Source organism: Aythya marila, assembly GCF_965140915.1.
Source record: "Aythya marila genome assembly, chromosome: 2".
Classification (NCBI taxonomy): Eukaryota; Metazoa; Chordata; class Aves; order Anseriformes; family Anatidae; genus Aythya; species Aythya marila.
In genome coordinates, this window is record NC_139043.1 from 108,517,439 (window position 1) to 108,530,629 (window position 13,191).

General features: G+C 38.6%; 1 protein-coding gene across 1 annotated transcript in view; it reads left to right on the forward strand.

Moving 5' to 3' along the window:
- Positions 1–13,191, forward strand: part of LAMA3 (laminin subunit alpha 3) — a gene marked incomplete at its 5' end in the record, with an annotated part of 111,087 nt that overhangs the window by 71,470 nt on the left and 26,426 nt on the right. The window contains 5 exons of the mRNA XM_082752971.1: positions 52–282; positions 3,986–4,099; positions 7,575–7,684; positions 9,733–9,813; positions 11,257–11,363. Of these exons, the coding sequence (XP_082609097.1) occupies positions 52–282; positions 3,986–4,099; positions 7,575–7,684; positions 9,733–9,813; positions 11,257–11,363 (643 nt within the window). The remainder of the gene's footprint in view (positions 1–51; positions 283–3,985; positions 4,100–7,574; positions 7,685–9,732; positions 9,814–11,256; positions 11,364–13,191) is intronic.

Sequence of the window (13,191 nt, forward strand, 5' to 3'; positions counted from 1 at the left end):
TCTTTTTAAGAAACTGCAGAGCTGTGCTCATTTTGTATCCTTAATGTGCAGGGAAACTTCAGACACGCCAGCAGCAATAACCAGGTATCCAGGGAAGAACTGATGATAATCCTGTCTAGACTAGATGGTTTACACATCAGAGGCCTCTACTTCACGGAGACTCAACGATTAACCCTTGGTGAGGTTGGGCTGGAAGTAACCACCAGCACAGGAAGTGGCAGCATTGCATACAGTGTAGAGACATGCTCCTGCCCTCCAGAGTATTCCGGTGACTCATGTCAGGTAGGAAATGTTTGCCTCTGTACTTCACCATTACCTTCTGTCTTGCCTACAGCTATACATACTGGTATAGTTAGAGGAACAGGCTAGTTATTAAGGTACTTACACGGTTCTTTTAAGTGTGTGCACTTTTGATGGCTCAAACACTTTCACTGTCTAAAAGGCACAGTAAGGTTATTCAGCTCTTGATTGCCTTTGTGGAACTATAAATGTCATTTTGCATGTTTAAGGCACTATAATGAGGTCCAGGGGAAGTAACCCAAACCAAGGTAGTACTGAATACTTTCCTATTCTGATAGACTTGACTAACACTTTTCCTATTTTTATAGGAAAATGTTTCAAAGCTGAAATTAATATATTTTTCAAAGTATTTGGAGATATTTTTATGAAAGATAATGTAAACATTGCAAAATAATACCATTACTATGGTGAAATCCTAGCCTTAGTTGTGTATCCCATCCCTGATGCTGTTCCTCTAGCTCTAATTCTTTTGGCTGATGCTTTGCTTAGCTTAGAGCTCAACTGTTCCAATGGTAAGTACCCAAAACAGCACAATAAAGTAATGGAGAGGTAAGCAGTGTACAAAGTGCACAAAATATGAAGAATTACTCTCTCAGAAAATGGTTGAAGGATAAAGCAGCAATTGCTGTGCAAGCCTTGCAAGCATTTTTGAAAAGAGAATGAAAGAATAATACCTAGACCACAGTAGCTGCAGAGATAGTGAGCGAAACGTTCACAGTTGGCTTATGTCTCCCATGTGCATCCACTGCTCAGGGTGGTCAGTTGTCATGTGTCAAAAGTCATTTTGGAAATATTTCTAGAAACTTACTTTTCACACATAAGGTGTTCTTTGCCATGTTCAAACTGATGAGAACTGACTGAAGGTCATACTGCCATCCCATTGCTTTCAACATATTGCCTTTATTAAACTAAGGTGGGTTATTTTTTACATAAACTGATGAAAATACATAGCCAAAGGAAGTGATCAAGACAGTAACCTGGGTAGCATGGTTATGCAGTATGTTTATGCAGTATTACTCAGGCAGTGATTTACTGTGCTAATCATCTAGCTCTGTCTGACTGCATTAGGTGGGGAGAAGGTGATGCCTGCCACACCCTAAGTTAGGTATATATTGAGCTACAGGAACTGCGGAGTTACTTGTTAACTCCAGGAACTGTAATGTGTGCTGTACAACTTGACTCACGTATAAAGTTTAAAGGTGGGGCCCATCTCAGCACATAGCCTCATTAATCTGAGTCAGAAGCTGGAGAGTAAGGGAGAGTATAAGGGAACGTGTAAATAGTGAAAGAATAGTGTATGTTAACAGTTGAGCTGAAGTAAAATGATGGCCCAAACGCAGGGGCCAAAGAATGTAGGATGGCTAGTTGTCACTTTAGTAGCTATGGGGTGTAGTTTAGCACAGGGTATGCAGCAGAGGCTATTGTTTCCGCATCTTCAGGAGAGAAGTCAACAGCAACAAGTTCAAAGGGATTTTTACCTAAGACAGGTAATTTATTCATTTTCCCTTCCGTGCTTGCTTCCTTCCTTCTCTTTCTTTAAATGAACCATTTTTATAGTAATTTATACATCACTTAATATAAAGGCAATAGCACAAGTCTTTTATCTCAGAGTCTTTTGCTAACAAAAGTATGTGCAAGAAGATTCTTTTAAATTGTTGTTTACTTGCAAACGATCAGCTGAACTCCTAAGCACTTGAAAGTTTCTAGAGCTTTATCTTTATATGGAATAAATTTCTCAGTATCAAGAATGCTTCTTTGAAAACAACGTGCCCACACATTCCAAATGTGTTGTTTTCAAGTTTAAAAAGAACACAAGTTTAAAAAAAAAAAAAAAAAAAAAAAAAGCATAGATTTTTTTTCAAATACATTTTGATATCTGTCTGAAATGAGTGATTCATTTTGCTTTCATAAAAAGAGGCTTTTGGTAAATACAATTTATATGCATATTAGAACCTGTATTTTACTTAGTCATGCTGTTTATGTATTTCAGGCCCTGGTTTCTTTAGAAGCAGGGTATACCGACTCCCTGTTGTTCAAGGAACATACTCTCCCTTTTAAAAATATATCTGAAAAATTTCAAGTGAGGATGCCTATTCTAAATAAAGTCCGTGCTCACATTAAAGTCAATATAAAAAGATCTGTTGATGTTATTAGTATTCTGCCCACGTTTCTTTTTCTATTTATCCCATATGTGAAGAAAGCAAAGATGCTGCTAGCAACTGTTGTTTAAACAGCAATAACTCAAAATTCCTTTTGGGATCTGCTTTGGAGGAGGCGTTTGGTGTTTTTTTTTTTTTTTTTCTTTTTTTTTTTCCCCCCTTCCTCTGGTAGTTATGTCGTTGATAAATTTACCGATTATTTCTGTCCCTGCATGAATACTTATGCTTCAACCACCTGCCATAAGATTTGAGGCACTGTCCTGGAAACCCTTTATGCTTCAGATTAATCCCATTGGTCTTGGTGGTGCAATTGCTATGAGAAAAGGTTTACAGTCTTCAAGTTCAACTCTCACTTGTTTACAGAATGTCATTCAGGCCAGCCTCTAAGTGTGAGTTACAGGCAAGGCATAGGTACAGTGCAGAACTGCGTTGCCTGAGGCAAGTATTTAGGAGGTGTTTGCTTCATGGGGAGCCCAGCCACTTTCAGGCAGGTTGTCTCACTTTCAAACAACCTCTCATCTTCCTTGCACCATGCCAGCTCAGTAACTAGTGAAAAAGAGCTTAGGAAATAGAGGGATTTTTTGGTGGATGTCCTAAGAGGGTCTTTAGCAGAGAGTGTGAGCATGAATGTTTGAATTGGTCTTTACATGGAAAGGCTCCATGCCCAGGAGAAATTCCTTGTACTTGCCCTACCCTTGTACTTTCTGTCCCCATGCCAAGCAAAAATCTGGCTTTAACATATTAGTTAATACCTAGGTGGTTCAGGCTAACTGAATGTCTCTTGCTTCATTCATAATGTTCCATCCTCTGGTTCAACCCCCTGTTTAAACCCAACTTTGATCTGACACGCTGTGTTTCTGCTTGTGTGCTTTCAATAGCTGAACATTCTTTTCGTGCTTCCTGGGGTTTTGGGACAAGCCTGTACTTAAAAATTAGACCACTGTATGTTTTGTAAGATCATCTCGCTCTCTGTCTAAGCATGGCTTCTTATAGCTCCAGGTGGACTTATTTTGGAAGTCATGATGAATTCATGTAAAAGATATCTCACTAGAAGTATTTCCAAGCAATACACGGTGGTTAAATTAACATCAAGATTTCATATAACCACTAGCTAATATGTGAGATTTCCATATGTTCTTTGAGAATGCTGTGGTGTGGAACAAATCTCTTTGTGTGGTTTAAAAGTCATTTTCTACATCTTTGTACATAGCCACAGGAAAAGTGTTCTGCTCAGAGGTTAAAGTAAAAATGATGAAATCCCCATACCACAAAATGTAGAGCACAAGGATAGATGCTTAGGCTCAAGCTTCTTCACCTCCATTCTTCACTGACATTTTCTGAGTTAAAATACTTACTACTTAAACAATAATATGGGTGTAGAAGAGCTTGTCAGGAAATGTACATCTCTACTACTCCTTGGAAATGGCAAACAATTTCAAAATACCCAACTTATAACCTGTAAAATTTACCTTCCACCAACGCTCACTTTTTTTTTTTTTTTTTTTTCCTCTCTGTTTACTGTCTAGGAATGTGGCCTTGGATTTTATCGTGAGAATAAAGGAGTATTTACTGGACGCTGTGTCCCCTGCAACTGCAATGGAAATTCAAATAGGTGCCAGGATGGTACTGGAAAATGTTTTGTAAGTAAATATTAACATTCAGGAAATGTATTTGAAAAAAATGAGGGATTAAAAAAAAAACAAAACCACATACCTTATTGCAGTATGGACTGTACAGCATTGCTAAATTCCTAGCAACTAAAATATTCCTTCCATGCTTCATTCTCTGTATCTTATGCTGTTAAGGAGCATGAATTGTATAAACTTTCATGTTTTGTATGGTTAACATAACTGTGGGTGGTTAGAACAATTTGTGCCCTTGTTTTTGTTTCCTTCTTTCCCTTTTAATTTTTGTTAACTCACAGTACAAAAAGTCACCAAAGTTGCACATATGTAAGTGTTTGCAGTTACTTATAATAAACGTGGGCGCTTATCGTCGCATATGCAGTCTTTAGTTTTGCACATATATGCTAGGGTTTGCCAGTGCTGACGAACGGTGCATTCATGCATAGCTTAGTCTTTGCAGAACTTCTTGTTTAATTAGCATCAGTAAATGTCCGCTAATCTAAATTTACAGCTAGGTGGATTAAAAAATAGCAGAGTAAATAAAATGAGATAAAGAGGATAAAAGGTAGATTAATTTGAAAATGTCAGCTGTTACAGCTGTTACAGGAGATACAGTGGGGCAGAGTCTGCTCCCTGACATACCATACTAAACCTAAAGCAGCCTCATGGGAGCTGCTTAGCCCTAGTAGCAAGGGAGTGTGACATTTGGCCGACTGTGCTTCTCTAGCTTATGTCCATGACACTTCTTTAAACAGTTTGCTCGGAAGAAATTCCCACTTCAATTTTTTTCACTAATTTTTCACTTGCTGTGTAAACAAGAACCCTGCCAAAATCTTTTCATGAGTTGTTTTCTCTTCTATTTCTTCCTTGTTCGTTCTGAATCCATTCTGCCTGCGGTGCATTCCTGGGCCTTACGTAATTCCCCTCGACTTTGTCTCAACCAACCCTAGCGCTGCGATGCAAGCAATAAAGTAATTCAGCACATTCTCAGGAATGACTTACAGTCTGCTGCTTTGCTGAGGCAGGGCAGGCCATGACAGGAAAGTGCTGAAAGAGAGCTACAAAGATGAAGACGTTTTACTTCAGATGAAAATTATAAAGCTAGAAAAGTGCAAATTTCACATTTGCCTCATGAAATAGATGGTTTAGGTTTCTCTTTATCCCCTCCTCACAGCTGCGTTAACTCTCAGATAGATAGAGCTAAATCAACTCGTGGCCCTGGGACAAAATTTAAGGCAAGCAAAGTCATTCAGGATAATGCAGTGAAAAATGAAAGCCTGGAGGGCCTGTATTTCCATAATGAGCCTCCATCTAATAAAGAGCAAATTTCTCTCTCTATAGGAGCCATCAAGCAAAGGCCTGTAGTAGTGCAGAGAAGGCAGCAAGGCTTTCCAGCACAGAGCCATCAAATTTCTGTCAGGTTTCGTATCCAAAGTGTAAAGCCTGGCCTTTTGATTCCTGCTCCTCACCTGGAGCAGTACCTTCTTCTCATATCAGCTTCTCCCCAGTGATGGCCTCCATGAAAGGCTTTGTGAGGCTAAGCCCCGGCAGACTTAGTGTGAGGGAGTTGCTGCTCTGGCTTCATTCCGCAGTGCTGTGGGAGTACTGGGTTATGTTCTCTGTTCTTTTTATGATATGTATCTGGAGGAACACCATGGCACATTCAGTGTGGCTTACCTGTGAAATACCTTAAACTTTTTTCAGTTATATGTGGAATTTCTTCAATGGCTGTAGGCATTTTTAAATGGATGGTGTCTTCATAGAATCACAGAATGGTTTAGATTGGAAGGAACCTTAATGATCATCTAATTCCAACCCCCTGCCATGGGCAGGGACACCTCCCACCAGACCAGGTTGCCCAAAGCCCCATCCAGCCTGGCCTTGAGCACCTCCTAGGGCATCCACCACTTCTCTGGGCAATCAGTTCCAGTGCCTCACCACCCTCTGAGTAAATAATTTAATCCCAATGTCTAATCTAAATCTACGCTTTTTTAGTTCAAAGCCATCCCCCCTTGTCCTGTCACTACGTTCCCTGACAAAAAGTCCCTCCCCAGCTTTCCTGTAGGCCCCCTTTAGGTACTGGAAGGCTGCTATAAGGTCTCCCCAGAGCCTTCTCATCTCCAGGCTGAACAACCCCAAGTCCCTCTGCCTGTTTCGTTAGGATAGGGGATGCAGCCCCTTGTATTTCTTTTGCTTTCCTTAGTTACCTGGCTCATATGTGAACTGTAGCTTTTCCTGTTCTTTCACAATTGAGCCACATAATTAATTCTTGAACCAAAACCAAAACAAATTACGAGTTACTATGTGAAGAGGCTGGTGGAAGGGCAGTTGATGTGGTTGAGAGAATCTGGATGTAAAGAAATGTGGAGGAAGATGTAGTACAAGAGGAGATGGGAAAGGCAGAACTGTTGCTCATTGTAGGAAAAATGCCCTCGTGCTGCAAATCACAGGAGTGGGGCCTTCAGCCAGAGCTTTAAGTCAGAGTTCCTGCAATGGCATTGCAGTCTGCTCAGTGACAGCTTCCAGCCAATTTTACACTTTTTTTTTCAGACTTTTACTTCATTAGTAACCCTCAGCTCTGTGGGACGCTGAGTTAGTCTGCTGCACATTGTTTTCTTCAGCTGTAGATTTAGGGAACATGAATACCTCGTGGATGTTATCTACACTGTATTTTCATGGCTGCTCAAAATGTATTTCAACAGCTTCTATTTTAAATTAGCACTTCCCTAGGTAAAGCAAAAGCAACTTGCTTCTCCTCTCCCCATAATGTATAAATGTGTGTGACAGTCAGGCAACACAGGAATAAGAATGTTGGGAATCATATTTTAGGAACAGTTTTGTCATAGAAAAGTAGCTCAGTTTTATTAGCTTCAATTCTTCTGTGCTTTTCATTATTTATTGAGTTATTCCAGGAAAATACAAAATACTTGTACGTTAGGAAATGTGCATGAAATTCATTTCCAATCTGAATTTACAAAGATAATTAGTTTTGATAGTGATTTTGTGGGATTTTAAAGAATGCATTTGGGTTCAATTCATTGCCTGCTTTTAAATGAGATCTGACTTCTAATTAGTGTTAATATGAAAAATTTAAAGTCACATTTAAACAGTGACGTTTTTCTTGGACGCCACTGAAATATCATTACAGTGTATCAAGGCAATTTTCATTAACAAACCATGCATGTGATTGAATGTCTTTTAAAATGTGTTTAGTACTGCTTATTTATCTGTTGCTTTTCCACAGTGGTGAGCAAAATGTACTTCCTACAATTAGAGAAAAATTATAATCAATCTATCGTGATAGAGAAAGCAAAAGCAGTTTGGTTTGTAAAGAAAAAAAAACAAACCAATGAAAACACACAAAAATTAATTATGTGGAAGGGAAAGAACGTATCCTCTGTGTAAATTTCCTATAATTATTATTAAATAATAATAAAGCCTTGTTGAGTGGGAAAGCACTGTTAACTCTCTTATTTGTTTCCTTTTTTAGAACTGCCAGTACAATACTGCTGGGGAAAAATGTGAACGCTGTAAAGATGGTTATTTTGGAGATGCCACTCAGGGTTCCTGTCGGATATGTCCTTGCCCTTATACAAACAGGTAACGTAAAATGTCATGAGAAGCCAAATGGAGGGGAAGGGAGAGAAAACAAACCAAAACATTGCCTTTTTTAATAAACTGAATATTCCAATTCTGACTCAGTTGCTGAAACACAAAGGTGTGCTGCTGATCACCTGGGGAATCCCCAGGCACTTGTAATGTGACTATTTACCAAACCTCCAGTAACATCTTCATAGTGAATACTATAGAACGAAAGTCTTTTCCCTTACTGAGCATATCCAAAAGCATTCTTTTATTTTTAGTGAAATGCGAAATGTAAGTTATCTTTAATCTCACATTTAATACCATATAGCTAGGAGGTAAGTGACAATGATGAAAGAAGCCTTTTCTATGAATTCAGAAAATTTAGTAAGATTAAAAAAAAAATAAAAAAATTAAAGCTCATAGGCACTTGTCTAAAGTTCTGAAAGACTAAAGTGGCTGTTCAGGTGGAAGCTCTGAAGTGCAAACATACTAAGCTAGAAAAAATAAATCTCCTTGGATCCAATAGAATCATAGAACAGCTTGGGTTGGAAGGGACCTTAAAGATCACCTTGTTCCAACTCCCTGCCATGGGCAGGGACACCTCCCACCAGACCAGGTTGCCAAGGGACACATCCAACCTGGCCTTGAACACCTCCAGGGACGGGGCATCCACTGCTTCTCTGGGCAACCTGTTCCAGAGCCTCAGCACCCTCAGAGTGAAGACTTTCTTCCTAAAGCCAAATCTAAATCTACCCTTTTTTAGTTTAAAACCATTCCACTTTGTCCTGTCATCATCTGCCCAAGCAAAAGTCATTCCATCTTTTTTATAAGCCCTCAATAAGGTTGCCAGACTCTTAAAATTGGGCAGCAAATTGTGTTTAAAATACATAATATGTTGAGCCACGTTGTTTGTCATCACTAGTAGGTTCTGTAATGTGAAATGTGTTAAACAAAAGCAAGCATTTTTAAAAAATCATAAGCAATAAATTGCTATAAGCACCACATAGAATTTGCCAGGTGCATTAGCAAATGCCAGGTAGCCTTAAGTGAGAGATTTACACCAGCAGACAATAGACAGGTTTTTCATTTATCAGAGAACTCTTCAATACATCTGTTTTTGACAGCATTGACTTCTTCTGCAGGTGCTTGCCTGAGGCTGACTGAACATATTTTTACTCATTTTGTGCTTTAAGAGTGTTGATATATCTAAAGAGACCATGATAACTGCAGTAGTTTCATAGGTGCATATTAGGGTGGTAAATACTATTCATTATGTAGGAAGTGCACCCCACCTGGCACCATTGGAATTAGCAATTTCAACCTAGTCAAAATGTATGTAATCTTAGTGCAGACATCTGTATTTTATGTGCAGGTTTGCTTTATCCAACTCTTCATAAGTTAAAAAAAACAATGGAAATAGCTAACATGGCCTATCTGCTCTTCACCTGCCTTCTCCTTACCAAACACTGGCCAAGTAATGGATTTCCTCCCCAGAGAAATTTGAATCTACTCAAGTTTTCTAGAAATATCAGACGAAATATGTTCTGTTAATCAGATATACTCTAGTGCTTCCCAAATTGGTGCACAACTCTATTCTGCTTAGGTTAAAAAAAAAAAGAAAAATTATATTAGCTACATAAAAATAATTTCTACTGTTTCAATAGATTTAAAAATATATATATATACAAAAATTCTATCCGAACAGGAAGAAGCTTTGTTTAGCACAGGCTATTGGTTTTTGCCTGGTAAGATAAAATAGCTGCATGGTGTTGTTTTATTTTACAACATCACTGTTAAGGTTTTCCGTAGGCATTCCTTTGGGTAGTGAACTATAATAGTCTAGGGAGTAACTCTATAGTTTAAGGGTAGAATTTATAGGAAAAATTATGAAATAATTTAAAGAATTAATCACATCACTTGTTTATTGGCAATTAAATTAGCTGAGAATTTAATTGGTGGTATAAATCTTTTAAGTCAGAAAGTCATTTAAGTGAGTTTAGCTTCTGGAGTGTAAAATGCATTTGATTATGTATTCACAAAAACATTTTGGTTTCTTCTCAAAGATTTGCAACTGGCTGCGTGGCAAATGGTGAGGAAATTCAGTGTCTCTGCAAAGAAGGCTATACTGGAGTTCACTGTGAACGGTAAGTGACTTGATACTGAAGACCAAGGTCTTTGAGAGGCACCACATAAGGAGGTATGTCTGCACTATGTGGTATGTCAGTGTATGGATATTAGTAATATGCAAATGCTTAAGGAGGATCTATTTCTATGAACAGCTGCTGTAGTGTGGTGCTACAGTATAATGCGAGGTGTAAACCCAACACTCCCTGAAAAAATGTAAACCATTCTCCACAGCCTATTCAGTGAATACACAGTTTTTACCAAAAGGAGAAGTGACAGCCTCTTTGCAGAAGTGCCCTGTGCGTTGTCTTATATTTAACTTTCTGATAATAACAGCTTCCACTTACTTTGTCCGTGTCCCTGTTCCATTTTACCATTTCTTCCAGTGTACTCGATGGTGCTTTGGTGCTCTTAGTTAGTTTCTCGTAGCAACCATGTGACATTTAACACCATACCCTTCATCCCAAATCGTTCTGATGTGCTCCACAGGTGGAGTTTACAAACACAATACTGAAGCCATCTCTTGCTGGAACAACACTACAACAGTTTGGCAAAATAAAAGAGGTACAGCAAAGTAATTTCAGGCAGGAAGAGGAAACAATTTCATTGAGGTTCAAATCCAGGAGGAATTTAAAGCATAATGGAGAGCAGCTGGCTGTCTGATTTGGAAACTTGAGGCAAATGAGTTATGATGTCTCTCCTGAAGACTGTACCTCCAGTAGTAGCACATTGTCTTGTACTTCACAACTGTTACCTTTGACATCTAAGCTGTAGGTTAAAGATAGATTTTCTCTTTCAGATCTAGCCATACCTCAGTTCCTCTTTATGGTCTCTAGATTACACATTATTACCCTGATACATCTTACAGCAGGATGACTTTTATGATTGTTAGTCAGCCAATCCAGATAATGTATTTTACCTGTAAAATAGTCAGGGAGAACTCGTACCGAACTGTTTTGCTGACAGATGGAAAGAGGAAATATCACCCAGAGAAGGGTGGTAACGTTCAGTGCCACTGCTGTTTGAAAACTCAGTGTGTGCTTGCAGTATGATCCTAGTTAATATGTGAGTTCTGGTGGGATCACAGACCAAAATTATGTGGTTGTCTTGATTAAGTCTTGTAAAATTCTCTGTTTATACGTGTATTTGTGTGCATTGTATTTTTACACATTAACTGAATTACTCTTATATGAGCATTGTGGGAGTTCTTCTATTTTTAGAAAAATTTCTGCAGTACTGGGAAAGATATTTTTAACATAGTGCAGAGGATACTGTAAACCAAAAATACACCCATTTTGTCTAAGTCAAAACATGAAATCAAAAGTTCCTGACAGTTTCTTCAGGAGTAGAACTGAGTGGGGTTTTTTTTGTTTGTTTGTTTCTTTTTCTGTCAAGTGAAAGTATATTTGACAAAAATGGGTTCAAATATTTAATGAAAACAATATTTGTGTCTTTTTATCTAGTTGTGCTCCAGGATATTTTGGAAATCCACAAAAGTACGGAGGCTACTGTCAGAAATGTAGTTGTAATAATAATGGACAGCTGGCTAGCTGTGACCGCCTGACTGGAGGTATGTAAGAGCCTGTGGACGTGGAGTGTTGTTTTCTCTCTGGGAAGTAGAGAGGGAAGGCACTTACATAAGTTGAACCAAAGGAGAGATCTAGAGCAAAAGAAGGGCTGTCCTGAGCCATCGAGTTGACCCTTTTAAGCCATTTTTTCATATATTTCCCTTCATAAGTAATATTTATTGTATTTTGCTTTTCAATTTCACCGGTATGTATTTAGATGCATTACGATGCTTCTCCTGACATGTTAAGTCGTATCTTGCAACTCCGTGTTACAGACTTATGAAACGGATCTTACAGAGCACTCTCAATGTGTCTTTTTTAAATGTATCTGGGACAGATTAGCGACATATTCAGAGTCTGCATCAGGCACTGCCATCTTAGGTATCGCAGCTAACTATGTTTGCAGTGGTACTGACTCAGAAGGCTGTTCTATAAGTCCTGCTATACACCTATATGCAATTAGAGACATCCTTGATTTCCCCAGTATCAATCACACATGTACTCCACCATTACTAAGCTCTTACAGTAATGTTATGCCATAGCTGTGCATTCACTTTATCAATTACCATTCTGAAGTAAAGGGTCTGGTCCTACATTGCTTAGACTGGCTTTACCTTGATTCACCTGAGTCTCTTGAGATGAAATATTCATTTCTGTTCAGAAACATGTAGGCCACAGTGCTTGAAAAGGACCTGGATTCTTCTATGTTTTCATTCCCCAGTAAAATTATACTTTTCTTTCCCTGTAGCCATCCTTTCCTTCTGACATGTTAGTGAAGTGTCAAACTAGTAACTCCTAATATTTCCATGCTATTAATTTCTCTGCACTGCTGTTCTTACTGCATTCAAATGACTGCGAGGATCACCTTCTCTTTCTTTGGTCGCAGAAACTAGAAAAACAGCAAGTAATGTGAACTGCTGTTGGCACCTGGTGCATTTTTTCAATAAGCAATTCTCATTTTGTATTTCATCATTGAAGTAATACATCTTTATTATTTTTATACTTAAAGTGGAACAGATCCAAGCAGTGTTTGATGTTTTATCTCTCTTTTCTTTTTGAAGCAAGAGGACAAACTAATCCGTAGGGCAAAATTCAACAAGCCAGTTTGTTTTCAGTTTGTCTTCAGCTAGATATTCTGATCAGCCCGCTCTTTGTCCACATTAGCAATAAAACCCTCTGTGATCATCAGCACAGCATGTTCTAGCAGGTTTCTGTGTGCATGATGTTCGGCATTTGGCCAGATTTTCTCATTTCATCATTTCTTGGCTGATGTTGTTTGTGCACAAGCTGTAATAATAGTTTTATTTAATTGGTACTTCGTGGCAACAGCTGAAATGTGTCTGGTGTTAGCTTGAATTATACAACAGCAGAACCACACATGTATTTGCATTCAGAATAATTTCCTTCGTTCTCTTACAAATATATTCTTTGTGACTTGTCTTCTTTTTGGCATCAGTGCTCATTACCAATCTTGTTTAACTTTCTGATGACTTAATGTGTAAGTGCCAAAGGAAATGGCACAGCTGGGCATTTTGTTCCAGGCTGTTTCATGCTGCTGTTAAATTTCAGGTCCAATTTTATCACTGCAGCCTCTCATAGATGAAAGCTGTTGTTTACTCTGGGCAGCAGCAGCCTATGCTGAGTGCGTCCTTTTAATTCAGTGTAGATGATGTCCACAACCCTTCTCATTTTCAACAGGAGCTGGCAGCACTGGGAGTTTTGCAGTAGCCAATAGGACCAGATCTGTAAAAGGGATATGGACACCAAGACAGGGAGATTCCTGTCCTATATAAAGGCGTTTTTAGGAGTCAGTTCCAGTCCTGCCTCCTA